The sequence below is a fragment of the Cyprinus carpio genome, chromosome B8, assembly GCF_018340385.1.
Source record: "Cyprinus carpio isolate SPL01 chromosome B8, ASM1834038v1, whole genome shotgun sequence".
NCBI lineage: Eukaryota > Metazoa > Chordata > Actinopteri > Cypriniformes > Cyprinidae > Cyprinus > Cyprinus carpio.
The window spans coordinates 14,462,522-14,478,183 of record NC_056604.1 but is presented as its reverse complement, the minus strand read 5'-3'; the positions used below and the strand labels follow the sequence as shown (position 1 = coordinate 14,478,183).

General features: G+C 34.7%; 1 protein-coding gene across 4 annotated transcripts in view; it reads right to left on the bottom strand.

Moving 5' to 3' along the window:
* The window catches only part of grid2 (glutamate receptor, ionotropic, delta 2), a 382,152-nt gene that overhangs the window by 107,982 nt on the left and 258,508 nt on the right, over positions 1-15,662 (bottom strand). For all 4 annotated transcript variants that reach the window (XR_006155441.1, XR_006155442.1, XM_042729881.1 and 1 more), the window contains exon 8: positions 11,816-11,935. Coding sequence is in view for 2 of the 4 variants with exons in the window: in XM_042729881.1 (XP_042585815.1) it covers positions 11,816-11,935 (120 nt within the window). In the remaining 2 variants the exon portion in view is untranslated. The remainder of the gene's footprint in view (positions 1-11,815; positions 11,936-15,662) is intronic.

Genomic DNA, 15,662 nt, shown 5'->3' with positions numbered 1-15,662 from the left:
TATCTTGTTTATGATAACTGGAAAAACAATTAGAAGTATGTGTATGTATGTGTGTGTGTATATATATATATATATATATATATATATATATATATATATATATATATATATACATACACATGATGAAAATATTTGGGAAAAGCTTTTTTTTTTGGTTTAAATAAAAAAACAAAATCCAACTCTGAAATACATGTAATTAATATAATTGCTTTTTTTTTTTTTTGGTTTAATAAAAAATATTATTTATATTTAAATTATATAATTATTTTTACTGTTACCATTACCAAATGATTATAAAATACAGAAATATAAAAAATAAACAAAAGAGTTTGTTATAATTTCTTAAATTGTATAATACTATTCTGAATATATTTAAATATTATAATATAAATGGAATATTTTATATGACAGAAGAACTGACTCTCCGAGTAGTAGTTGAATCCATTAATAGGCTGAACGTAGCAGATGCCTCCACTCTACCTCTGACACAGCTGACATCTGAACTACTAGGTGGTCTGTTGGTTCCTATCAATGGTATGAATTGATTTTACCCGCAAACACAAATCAATGTCTGATAATGAGGTTGTCTAATGAGAGAAAAAGATTCAGCTAAGGCAAAGTCCCTTAAGGGTTTCCTGTCTATTCTGTTTTGTTCAAGAGAAACCACACTGACCACAACCGCCCCCATGAAAATAAAGTACAAGACAAGTACAATTGTTCAATAAAGTAACATTTTCTCTCTGTGTGTGCTAAACTAAAGCAGAATTAAGGGTTGGGAGACTGCAGGGTTGTGACACAGCACGCTAGGGACTGCTGAAAGGAGTGAGGAGCTCCGGGCTGTACATCAGATTTCAGTCTGTGCTCTTTTAGCTGGACAGATCCTGTGTGAATGGAATAAAATCACACACAAATGGACTGAAACTATTGAGCTCCGTCCCTCTGTACAACCGACCTAATGACACCTTGCACAAAAGGCTTTTTCTTAATGAGTATTTTTCTTGTTGTCCAGTAAAAATATTAAAACCTTGTTCAAATAAGATGCTTGAGAAGCATAATTGTGTAAGACAATATGTTTTTACATAATACTTAGTTGCATATTACTGCATATTACAAGGTCACCAAACAGTTGCAAAAATAACCGGCAACTTTAGACCTCTAAAATTCTCATTATTAAGCTTATTGGCATGCATAGTACTATCATAATGGCTGTTTTTTAGTATTTACAAAGCACATATTAAATGTATTTTTCTGACTTTTTCAAGCTAGAAATGTACTCTTTATATTCAAGTTCATTTCATATGGTTTTGAAAACTTTTATTTTGTTAAAAATAGCTTCAGTTTACTCTAAATGTCATGAGGTATAGACTAACTATCAAGTAAAAGTTCATAACATTTAAATCTTGACAGGATACAAATCTTAATTATTTTAAAAAAAAGTATTGATTTTTTAAATATATTACTTACATAATGGCTGTTTTAGCATTTATAAAGCACATATTGTTTTTGTCTGCACTGCATATTTGAGATCCTTTAATCCAAGCCCATATCTAAAAATAACAACTACTTTACTAACTATTAATAAGCAGCAAATTAGGTGTTTATTGAGGCAGAAGTCAAGTAATAGTTGGTTAATAGTGAGAACTGGTTGTTTTTTTTAATGTTTAGTGTTGGTACATATGGTATATATTGATGTTTGTGTAGTTGTTTTGCTATAATTTGGGTAAGATTACAAACTGCTGTTTTTTTATCTGACTGTAGCTGTTTTCCTACAGACAAACAGACTTTCTTTTGTTAATTGAATTAGGATACGGTTATGTCAGATGTTACTCTGCTTTACCTGAGATAAACTATAATTAAACTATGAAGAGTAAAAGTGCTTCCGATTGACAATTATGGATGCTTGCAAAAACATTCGTTAAATAATTACAAAGTGAAAAAAAAAATAAAAAAATAAAAAAATAAATGAAAGTATGTTTCCGATTAAAAGAGTTTTGTAAACACAATTATCAGTTCAAATGAAATATTCATTTGAACCAGTGATTGGATAAACAATAATGGATTTGACTGTAATGCTGGACTAAAGCCAATCTATTTAATATTTAATCTTCAGACACAGCACAGGGCTTCAGAGAGGTGAACGTGTGAACCATTTTAATAAAGCTTTGTGAACAAAGTCATTTAGTTCATACAAAAGATTAAAAACAATTCTAAATTGAGATTGAAAAATTGTTTTTCAGTATAAATTCACTAAAGTCAAAGATTCATCACCTGAAGTATTCACTAATTAGTTTTTGAATTTCCCAGAAAGGCCATGTTTGAGTTTACTGCAAGTATTATTAATAATTATTTCTTAGAAATTTCATTATCAGAGAAAAAAAAATGTTTGTAATAAAATAAAAACCAACCTGTATTCACTGTCTAGGCCAAAACACTGTCTGTTTGTAATAGGCCAGATCTAAATTATGCTGTATATTGTTTCTGAGACAACATTCTGCAAACTTTTATTAAATGCACACAAACAGATGTACAGCATATGCCAAATATTGTGGTAATCAATACTATTATAATCCATACTTCTTCAAAGTTTATATAGCATTATGAGTTATATTGAATGTTTTATTTCAAATATTTATATTTAAAGTTAAGCTCATTTATAATACTTTTTTAATATTGTTTTATGTTTTATTTGAATTTTTTTGCCCAAAGCAATTAATGAATGCCAATATTTGATGCAGAAAAATAAAGATATCTACAAAAAAAATTGAATAATTTAGAAAAAAACTTATTCAAAACAGAATCAGTGAATTATGATTGCAACGTTCATAAAGAGAATGAACAAAGCAAAATGAAAAATAAATATGCTGTGTTGAAATTTTGATATTATCTTCATCTAATTCTGCCTGCACATTACATTTGCATATGTACAGAAAAAAAAAAAAAAAAAAAACCTTCCTTGCATCCATATGATGTTTAAATCAATACAGATCTGATATAACTTTGCTCTTGACAAAAGCAAGGACTCTTAACAGAGTGTATTTCCTTCTTTACCGCCACCTTAAAAATTAGAGCTGGGTGCAGACTATCATGCCCTTCAGCAATATCTAGGGCAACTGTGAAATACTTCCTCCTCATCCTATTAAGACATTGACAGAGTGTGGACTGACTCAACCTTCTCCAACAACATGCCTCCCAGGGAAAGCATTGGAGCGAGCCAGAGACAGACAAACAGAAGGAAGACAGGAATGACTCTGAATGCTACTTTCTCCTTCATATTTAAAGCAGTTTTAAAGTTTATGCTGCCCTTAAGTCCTGCCCCAAAACAGCATTATGAGGCAGCTGAACGGGAAAGTCCAAAAGACTTGCGGGATCCTGACCCCAGATCCCTGCATCCTCTCTTTATCCGCTGCTCAAGGCCTGAGGCGCTGGGCTTCGGGGGCACACTAATTCAGTCATGAGGAAACGTTCTGTATATGGGATTAGCCCACATCATAAAGCCTGTATGATGTAGCCTCACATCCTGCCAGCAGATAATGATGTGGCCCTGTTGAATATTTCAGGCTGTAGATTGTTGAGTGCTTTTTCACAGGGGAATGCTGTTGTGTGCTTTTGCTGTCTAAAGGTGATCTTTAATTAGACTTAATACAGGGATGGACAGGGGATGTTTTCTCTTTTTACTCCTCTTCTTTACACTCATGAATAAAATTGCAAGCATGAGGAGTATTAGGGAAGTAATGATTAAATGTGAATAAAATTGCAAGCATGAGGATAGCCACAAACGAAAACCAAAATTGCAAGCATGAGGAGTATTAGGGAAGTAATGATTAAACATATGACTTATTGACAGGGCCAGTTTTCATTGACTTTCATTATATGGGGGAAAAAAAGCAGCTGGGATATTCTTCAGAAATTCAGCAGAAGAAAAAAAGTCATATGGATTTGGAAAAACATGTGAATGAAATGGAAAATCTTTAAAAATATACTTTAAAACAATGTGGTAAGCTAGAAATGTAATCTTAATATTCAAATTCATTTCATATTCTTTTTTAAAAACTATATATATACATAAATCTGTATATATTAACTATATATATTAAAATCAATTATTAATTAATTATGAATATCATTACATTTTTGGTGAGTTGCACACAATTTATCTTGCCTTGTCATTTAATTTATCTTGCCTTGTCATAAAACTGTCAAATTATGCTATCATTACTATGATATTTTCAAAAATCCAGCAGAAATTTCAGAAATTTAACAGAATAAAGTAAGTCATATGGATTTGGAAAAAACATGTCCAAAGTACAATATATGGGCATTCATGAAAAATAAATAAAATATCTTTTAAAATCTAGTTAGTGGAAATTATTATTTTTATTATTATTATTATGGCTTGGTCCCCTCTATGACATAATTTCCTCCTTTTCTGCATGTTGGACACTGCATGTTTTATCCACAATACATGAATTTGAATTGGCAGACAAAATCTTTCTAAAAATAATAAGAGTTTGTTAAAATATTATTTAAAACTGTGTCCCAAAAATATCAAAATGAATTTTAAATATATATATATATATATATATATATATATATATATATATATATATATATATATATATATATATATATATGTGATATATATATGTATACAGTACTGTGGTATATATATATATATATATATATATATTTCTTTTTTTTTTAATTGAGAGCTGGAAGGACACATACTTTTTTTTCCAGCACAGACAATAGCCTTGGGCATAACGTTGAAGAATGGGGAAGCGAACAACCATGTTTCTTTTATGAATCATTCTGAGATACAAAACTTTTCATGTCTGAGTTTCAGAGTTGTTATTGAATCAAACGTACTCTTTGCTTCTGTGATAAAATCACTTGGTGCTTTCACACCTTTGCTTGACCTTTGGTAAAGTAGACACAGCACCTGTGGCACACAAAAGGTTTTTTTTTTTTTTTTTTTTTTTTTTTTTTTTTTTTCTGGTGGCTTCATCAGCACTTGGTTATTAACAGCAGGCAGAAGAGGAGCCTGTGGTGATCAAAGACGGGAAAAAAATCTATCTATCTGTCTGTCTGTCTGTCTGTCTGCCTATCTATCACCACACTGTAAAGAATGTTGTTTAACCCAAAGTTCTTGGTGCAACAGCATGATAAATACATAACAATCATAGGGTACTTTGTTCTGTACCCTGTAATTCCTCCTCTATATAAAATGGATGTTTTGCTCACTACAAGTCTTAAGATGTTTCCCAGTGCCAAAACAGATATTTGTTCCAGTGAAGTCGAGGCGTTGACAGGCACCTCTTCTTTGAGGACTATGCTTCTCTATACTGAGGGATATTCATCATGTGGGAGAGCAAGAGATGTTTATCTCTACAACTATTCACAGCGTGCAGCCACAATACAAACACTAAATACACAGCCATAAATAAATAATGAACAAATATGGAAGATTTCAGATTTCTGAAACATTGCAGAAGAATATGCGAAGAGCATGAGACCACATTACAGAAAAATGTGTTACGTAGACGACAGCACGATCATAGTCTGGAAAAAAATTGCTTGTTTGGACTTCCATGTAAACATCTAAGTTACATTTTGTACATTTGTTAAAAAAAGATAAAAAAACAACAACAATGATACACCTCATATTGTTTTGCAGGTATTCACAAAATAAACCACCAAGCCGAAAAGAGCCACCAAGTCACCAACCCCTATTTACATGTCTATATGGTGTATTTGATATGCTTAATAACAAATCTTGTGCAAATTCATCAACAACATTGTTAAGCATTTTCTCCTTAAAACTGCAGTGTACAAAAGGCCTGTTTTCCACGATCACAAATATTTAACCAATCATTAATAAAGCATTTCTATTTAAGGATAATGATTTTTTTCAAAAGGTAGCTATCTGAGATCTATCTAAAATTATGTGTCCAATGATGTAGAGAGCGATACATAAAACGCATTACCATTCTGAGACTTCGACTTGCAGATGGCCCTGTATAACTTGCTTTTCCTTTTCTTCTGATTTCTTCAGAATCAGTTTCTGGTTCAAACATACATGATGATATTAATCCAATATTGACACTTGCCATAGTGTAGTGTTCAGTACTTCAGTTAACCAAGTGGAGCAGGTGTGAGTTGCTCTGACTGAGTGGAGGCAGGGGCTAATTAATTTTTGGTCCACATATACTAAATGAGGTAAGGGTGTGGGGTTATATTCATGCAATTTTAAGGCAAGATAGGAAAAAATAAAAAAATGTTTACGTATATTATTTTGATTATCAAAGATAAATCTAATAGGGATAAAATTAGTGACTGCAGCGGTACTTTGGGCGCACTCAAAAGTCCATCTATTGTTAAAAGTGTAGCAATGTGTAGAGTACATCTCACACAGAAGTCTTGGTAAAACCTAAGTTGGTAAATCCACATGGCCAACCAGAACCCGCAGTGAAATTTGTGTAGGGAAATCTTTCGGGTTTCGCATTTTTGTATTTTACACTTTCAGAAAAAAAGTTAAAAAAGTTGTCACTGGGGCAGTATCCTTATGAGTTTCTAACATGTACAGTTTAGGTACTAATAAATACCTTTACGATATCTACAGTATGTGCACCCTTAGAGGTAAGGTGCTTACCTTTTCAAAAGGTACAGCCCCATTAACAGCTTTTGTAATTTTTTTCCGAGAGTGTAAGTAAAGTGACCAAAAAATTATTATACTGGCAGATAAAGTAAAAGTGTTTTTTTTAACCTCAAAAGAGGTTTAACCTGATTTTCACATCATAACCTAAATTCAGTAATACAACCCAGATTGTGATCTGAAATTTCTATAATATTATATTTAAGAGATGGTCTTAAAGAAAACTCTCCTAGCCAAATTCTATACCCGAACAAGAGGGATTTTAGCTCAATAGAATAAATACATATTCGCCTTCAGGAAAAAAAAATAAATAAATAAAAAATTGTAATAGATCTCTGTATAAGTCCACAAAGTGGAAGTGAGGAGTGGTGTGGAACAAAGAAGTAAATATGGGACAGCAGCGAACAAAAGCGGAGCTATGCCCAGCTCTTCTTCCATATCTATTCAATAACTTCCCCGTTTAACAAAATGATAATACAATTCTTGTCACACATGCGGAGGAAGATATCTATTCTACTCTTGGAAAATTGAAGAGAGACTGCTGTTGAAAAGAGAAACGCCTGCACATTGGCAATCTACAGGGAGATGTCTAGACAAAATGTGCCAAAAAAAGTGTGCAGCTCTAAAGCAGCACAAATCAATGATAGCCTTGCTCGTCCGCTCTCTCTCTCTCTCTCCACCTTCAATCCTACAGGCCGAGACAGCTCCTCTCAAAGAACATCTGAATCTACCTAATGGAATGGAAAATTGGGGGAAATGGGGAGTCAGACCCGAGAAGATATCTTTCCCCACTGTACATTTTTCACATATTTAACACAGGTGCTTCTACAACCTTGCCTTGCGCGTCGGCAAACACATTAATGCACATCACCCTGTCGTAAAGGTGCCGGGGCCATTTAAGAATATTAATATAACACATTCAAAGTCATGCTGTATATTCTGGCCATACCCTGAAGGCTGCCTTTACCAAGTCACAAAACAGAGCTTGTTTCAGGTCTTAAATGCTATGTAGCTCACTGTTCAGAATGATCTAAGTGCGAGTTTTGTGATGCTGAAATGTGTCAAACCACAATCTGCTGCAAGCATAAGCTGTTTTCTGAGGTCAGTTTCCTCGTTCAGGTCAACTACTGTCATGAAGAAAGATAATCTTGTTAAATCCGTTAGCTAAAGCTGGCGTGGATTAATTAGCCAGCAAAACAACATCTGAACTGATGGCACACACATTTGACGGTAAGCTTAAACCATCCGATTCATCTGCGCAAAAGAAAGATTTTCCATCGCAAGTAAATTCAACCACAGATGGCGATAGAGAGCCCAGAATTGCTACTAGTCAGATTCTTTTTTTATGAAATTAATATTTTCATTAAGCAAGGATGTATTAAAGTGGTCAAAAGTGACAGTAAAGATATTATAATTTAACTTTCTAATTTCTATTCGCTTTGTAATTCTTAACTTTTTAGCAAAGAATCCTGAAAACAATGCATCACCGTTTGCACAAAAACAGCACAGCTGATTCAATATTAACAATAAATCTTTCTTAAGCACTAATTTGGCATATTAGAATGATTTCTGAAGGATCATGTGACACTGAAGGCTGCTAAAATTTCAGCTTTGTATCACAGCAACAGTTATGTAATAATATTTCACAATATTACTGTTTTTACTGTATTTTAGATCAAGTAAATACAGCTTTGGTGAGCATAAGAGACTTATTTCAAATAACAAAAATCTTACCAACCCCAAACTTTTCATCTGTAATATATGTTTCAAAGTTAATGATGTAGCAGATGTTAGAAACTCTATATGTAAGTTTAAACTACCTTGGTGTTTGCTGATGGTCATGCATAATTAATGAGTGGCTGATGCTGAAGGGACGTTAAGCTGGCTAGTAATAGACTTCCCTACCTCTCTATTCCCAGTGACGTCTACCTAGCCTCTTCTTTTTCTCTGCACATATTCCCACCTCTTTCGGCTCAGTGGACTTTCACATTAGCGCAAACTCCATCACATTTTCCCCACTGATTGCTTGACCTGTGCTCTAATACATTTTCAATGAAGGCAAACACAAAAGAATATTTTGTATCCCAGCAGGGATGATTAGCCAAAATGGCTAATCGAGCAATTACGCCACAGTAAAGCTTTTAGATGTTTTGATATATAGAGGTGAGCCGAATGTAGCCAGTGGATTTAATGATGTGGAAACTAATTCTTGCATGGTGGTAAAACTAATTATGACAGATTGCTTTGAACCATTATAATGGAAATATGGACAAAGTACATATCTACATATCTCCGTAGTGGTGTATACATAGGGGGGCCCAAAAAAGTGATTCAAAATCTAAATTACAGCTGGAAATAAAATTTTAGGATTTTATGGAATGCAAAACAAAGATTTTAAAACCTTACAGGATTTTTTTTTTTTTTCGCTCAAATTGCATTTGTACATAATATCATTTTTATCAAATCAAAACTACCAGCCACCATTTAAATCTCTGAACTGGAGACGGTGGTCAGTGGAAGGGTGTAAAACAGGATGCTGAAATATGGCCATCACTCATTAACCTGGAATCACCTTCACACCAATTACCCCACCAGCAAGTCTATGTTAGTAACAAAAGCCATTAAAAAGCCTGTTCAGAAGGGGCTGATAATGTTCTGGACAATTGACCATATAAAAAGAGACAAAGGGTTTGTGCAATCTCTTGTGACACTGTTAAAATGTGGAGTGAAAAACTATATAAGACTCTCAACAGTGTTTTTCAGCAGGCAGGAAAAACATCCCCCTCACAGGAGGAAGCTGAGATAACTACCGCTAATGTGTTAGCAGGGGGTCACATTAAACAGGTTTTGTTTTCTGGTCAATGTCAACAAGTGTGGAAACATATTGTGTATGTCTGGAAACAGCAGTTAATTGGAGAGATGTTTAAAACACAAGTGGCTTCAACATATGCACAGCACTTGTGGAAAAACTGCCATTCTGATTATCTATACTATATGTTTGCAAATTATCAAGTCAGTGTAAATATAGATTGTTCACTGCGAAAGAAACAAATGGCACAAATCAGTTCTTAATTAGTACATGAAATATTTAAACTTCATTAAAACAAAATAAATTGAGTGGCCAAGTTTCTTGTTTAATCTAATCTAAACTTCATTATGTTTCATTTGATTCATAGTTAAAAAATATAACAGGGTAAGAAAAAAATAACCTTAATTTAAGATACATTTTATATATTAAAAAAATAGCCTTTTAATGCAATTTTGCTTTAAGGAAACCTCAAGGGCTGTCTTAAAGGGATAGTTTAGCCTAAAATGAAAATTTTGTCAATATTTACTCACTCTCATGTCGTTCCAAACCTGTAAGACCTTAGTTCATCTTCTGAACACAAATTTGCATTGCTGTCTATGCAGGGTCAGAAAACTCTCAGATTTCATCAAAAATATCAAAACATATTAAATTGTGTTCCAAAGTTGAACGAAGGTCTTATGGGTTTGAAAGTCTTTATCCAAAATATTTAAATTAACAACTGCCATTTAATATATACTGTATATGTATGGCTTAAAATGGCTTAATGATTCAAGTTTCAAGCTCAATATAATCATTAATAAAATCAAAAAAAAGGGTAAGGGACTGTACTGGACACAGGTGGCCTCTTTACTGCAATCTCAAACTTTCCCAACAGTAGTGAGCAGAAGCCAGTATAACAAGCCATCCTTCTGAAGCAATTATCCACTCTGATTAAAGAAACTTGCTTAATGTAATTACTTTGTACTTAAAAGATTCATTTCATCTTTTGGAAGTGCAGCACAGATCTTGTTTGTGTCAGAGACCATTATCTTTAATGAAATCTGACAATTTAATTTGTGCATGATGGCAGTGAGGTTGCAGTGAGTTCCAGTGGATGAGAGGAAGTGGCGTTATAAAAGGACTCTAGCCTGTTGTCTGATGGTTGTCTGTGGACTTTGGCAGACCGGAGTCCTCAAGGACAATCACTGGCCATCTGATTAACATCTCATATCAGATCACATCTCTTACACTGGTCAGATCTTTAAAAAAAATAGTTTACCCAAAAATGAACATTTACTGAAACTTTTACCCTCAGACCATCCAAGATGTAGGTGGGTTTGTTTCTTTCATCTGAACAAATTTGGAGAAATCTAGAATTACATAACTTGCTCACCAGTGTATCCTCTGCAGTGAATGGGTGCCATCAATGAGAGTTTACACAGCTGTTCTTATTTTTGGGTGAACTATGCCTTTAAAAAAGAATAAATAAAAATGTTGCAGTTCATGAAGTGACTGATTAGCATGCAAATAACAATTATATTTACTCACCAAAGCCATTTTGTGATTGTTAAATTCGGACCCTGTTAGCACCAACTCCACTAGCTATTGTAGGTTCATTTGGTTTCTGCTCTGATAAACTGTGCTGTAAAACTAGTGTACCAGAAAGTGGCTTTCAATTTAATTTGTGTTTTTAACTACTACATAATAAATAACCTTTTCAATGATTGTTTCAAAATTGTAGAAATCTAAGTGAAATCTCAGATGTTTGCAGCCTAAATGCTAAAAAGTGTGACAGAGTGCTTTTGTGTAACCACAAGTAACGAATAAATGATCAGCAACTGACACAAATCAGTTATTTAATTTATTCTAGTTAAATAAACAAGTCTAACTTATTTCTCCAGACAGGTCGAGATTGGGGCATCCCCATCAGAGAGTGTAGCCTGATGCGCACATTATTCAGCTCCAAAGCTGCCGTTCTGTCATGAGCAATTGATCCACATTCCGTGGGGAAGACAGAGACAGATTAGGACCAATATTTGAATGAGCAAATACACATAAATATGACTAAAGTAATTAACGACAAACGAATGGAAAGAACAGATTAATTATCTTGTGGATCGCTGGGGGACGAGTCTTATGTTACTGCTGCTGAACTACCGCCTCACTCCACCAAAGCTGAGACGAACAGACGAGCAAACAACAGAAAAACTGATAAACAATGCCTGCTGATGCACTGCGCTCTCTGAGGGAGGCTGATGGAATTCATTAGGCTTCTGTGATTATCAATTAAAATCCAAAAGCTCTTTGAATTAAGATAACTGTGTTTTTGGAAGCGTCAAAATTGATATTGTGGGTTTGAGTGGGATGTTTCTTACCCGGCTGACTCCACGGCCGCGGTCCTCTCCGTAGTTGGTGCCCAGGATCTCAAAGTAGATGTTGGGGTTAATGCCGTTATCATTAAACTCCAGCAAGCTGGTCAGACCACTTACACCTCCCTGCACAAAAAAACAAAAACAAAAAACAAAGTGATGTATAAATCAAAGTTTAAGTTACATGTGTTTGTCATGGTAGCCATCTAATGAAAACCATGTGGATAAAAATTTCTCATTAACCACTTACACATTATATATGTGTGTAATTATCACTCCACTAGTGGTACCAGAGAATTGCAAATTAGGGCTTTAACACACTCCTGTCATCAGCTAGAAAGTCCTGCCCCTAAGCCACACCATTGGTTGAGTCAATGTTGTTGTGTCAACCCAGTCAGACCAGTCAAACAACATGGACATAATGGTGCCACCAGGGAGGTCTTTTAATGTCTTAATATGAAAGCATTTATGCTTTGTGTGCTGTTCTTTAAGTATCCAATAATAATAATAATAATAATTAGTTATGTGTAATGATAACATGGTTAATCACATATTTACATAATATATGTATACAGGGTATAAAATATAAGAATATAAAAATACACACACATAAATTTATATATTTAGAAAATATTAACATGTATATACATTTATATATTATATTCTTATAAATATATTTAGAATATAAATATATAACTATATTCTTTTATGTGTGTGTGGTGTGGTATATTTATATATACATAATAAATATACCCAGTACACATACATATATTATGTAAACAAAACTTTTATTTGGATTGATTAATCGTGATTAATTCTTGATTTATAATAATAATGTCACTATCATTATAGTATAGGGTCAGGTAAGTTTATATATAATATATTTTATATAGAAAGGATATGAGAATTATAATATATCATATTAATATGTATATATATATATATATATATATATATATATATATATTATATATATATATATAGTATACACACACACACACACACACACACACACACACTATACACATATGTGGGTGTATATTATATATATATATATGTAAGCAGCATAACTGTTTTCATCATTAATAATAATAAGAAATGTTTTTGAGATTAAATCAGCATATAAGCAAAATAGAATGATTTCTGAGGGCTAAAAATTCACCTTTGCCATTAGAAATATTTTACATTACAGAATTTAAATAAATAAATAAATAAATAAATAAATAGTTTATATTTAATAACCTTGACCCCTTGGGGTGCAGATTTTATGTCATAAAGGGGAAATAAAATCTCTTTAATGCCTTTAATCAGAGCATGGCACAGTGGTTTGTGCACATGTTCCAACATATTACAGTATAGAGCTCATGTAGCAGATGAGTGTTTGAGTCCTTGTGAAATTTGCTGATTATGCCCCTCTTGTCCCTACCATTTTTTCATCTTTTTCCTCTTCTCTCTACTGTCTCTATGAGGAAAAAGGCCTCATTCTGGTCCTCCCATTTTTTTTTGTCAGCACCCTTAATTTGAACTCCAAAATAACTCCACAGCATCATTCCAACCTACAAAAATCCCCAGTCCTAAACCGCATCCAAAACATGTCCTGCCCAGCAACAACCCACATGAACAGACAGATAATTGTTGTAAATTCACTCTACCAATACCAGTGCTGACAGAACAAATTAGACAGCCAATTATAAAAGCTGATGAACGCTTTCCAAATGAGTTCACCAACTGCTGCTTTGTAAAGCCGATACACACAAACTTCCCTTAATTAAGCTGTAAAGCAATGTTCCAGTCCAAACAGTCCTGTGGGAATTGAATACAAGGCCATTATGCAGCTGATGTACAGTAAAATAAGTATGTAACACTCTGTGCTATTTCAATATATTTATATATTGCATGCCTGCGCTCCTAGACATCCCTCGAAAAGAAGTTGTTAAAATCTAGGATTTTAAGATTCCAAGGTGGTACGAGCCAGTATGTTATTGTGGTCACCCAGTGTCTGAATAAATCACCCTATCTGCTTTAATACCACTGTCACATAGGCAGTGGTGTGGAGGTGAGAGCCAGCCGAGAGGTGATATCTCTACTGTGGGATGGCAGGGAGGATCAGATACACGTAGATACAGGAGGAACAGTACATCCCTTAGGGGGTAAAGCCGTTCCCCACCAAGCACGGTGTTAAACTAGCACTCAGTCACTAGCCCTGTAACATCGACTGTCATCTCACCCCAGGCAGTGAGCCATTTCTGTGGCCCTGCTGTACACCAGACAGACAGAAGGGAGGAGAGTTTCACTGTACCACAACATTCCCCCTCTCCCCAACCGGCACCCAGATAGAGATTCATTACGGTCCTCAAAAACAAACATTTATTCGGTTTCCAATGCAAATGCATGCAAGGTCAAACTCCCACTCAAACACATCTCTTTAATCAGCAGGGCTCAGAGTTAGGACCTTTTTTGGTTGGCCTGGTCACGTTTTGCTTCATACTGCCAACATTTTCACAGGCCTTCATAGTTTTAACAATGTATTTACATGCCTGAATGCTATGCCATTAAATGGTATGGATAGTTCACCCAAAAATGAAAATTAATTATTCACATCATTCCAAACCTGTATTACTCTCTTTCTTCTAAGGTACTTTTAACATATAGTGAAAGTGATTGAGACTGGTGCTCTAAAGCTATAAAAATGGTGGGAAAAAACTGTATTAAAGTAGTACATGACTTGTGCACTAGGCTATTCCAAGTCTTCTCAAGCCAAAATGATAATCAATTGTGATAAACAGACCAAAATTTAAGTTTTTATTCACAAAAAATCATGTGCTCTAGATCTGGCTGCAAGTAATGACGTCTGATTCATCAAAATAATTCACTGATCTAGTTCACCAAACCAGCTGTTTTCCACTTGGATGGTGACAGATTTTTACATTTTAATCCTTTAAGGAAATGTTTTCTTTAAAAATAAAAAATTTAATTAAATTAAAAAATACAGTTTTAAATTATAATACTTCAAAAATAATGCAATAAATAAATTAATTCATAAATAACCATTTTATTATTAGTCTGGGCTACTGTACGTTTTTTTTTTTTTTTTTTTTATGACTGCCGTATTCACAAGTATTTTCCAAGCAAATTAAGTGCACGTTTTTATGCCGGATAAAAGCAGGTTCCTCTTCAGGAACTCGAGCTGCGTCGGAAACGCTATGGGGAACGCACCTAGCGTGAGCGACTCTGAATATCGTGTGTAATCTGTCCAGTGGAAGAATTTGACGTCACGGGCGGGGTGACGTAAGTCACCAGGAAGCTATAAAAGCACGTGCCGCGGCTGGCGTCAGCTTCGTGTCTTTCAGCAAGCGCTCTGTGTGTGAATGTCCTCAGTTTGTCTTCTGAGTCTTATTTATTGTTGTCTGTCCCATAGTCAGAAACATGTCAAAGAGCAAGGCAAAAACTAAAAACCAAAAAGGCGAATCCGGATCACGTTTCAGGCTGTGTGTTCCTCCCTGCCTGCGATATATAACGAGTGGGGATACACACAGTCTGTGCGTGGTCTGCCTGGGGTCAAAGCATGCTGAGTCGGCTCTCGAGGGGGCCGACTGTCCGAGAGTCCCAGCGCTCTCGGTCGGGGACTTCTAGGCCTAAACAAGATCTTAGGGCAGTGATCGAAGCCAAGAAGTCCTCGGCCAAGAGGTCCTGACGCCAGGAGTTCAGGACTTCAGAGGGCAGCCCCTGCTGGGGTAGAGCGGGGTACACCACATTACACGGTACCTGTCTCGCCTCGTTGCCCTTGGGAAGTCAGTCTGCCAGAGAGCGCCGCTCTCAGTATTTTCTGTCCGCGTGCGTAGAGAAGTTGAGA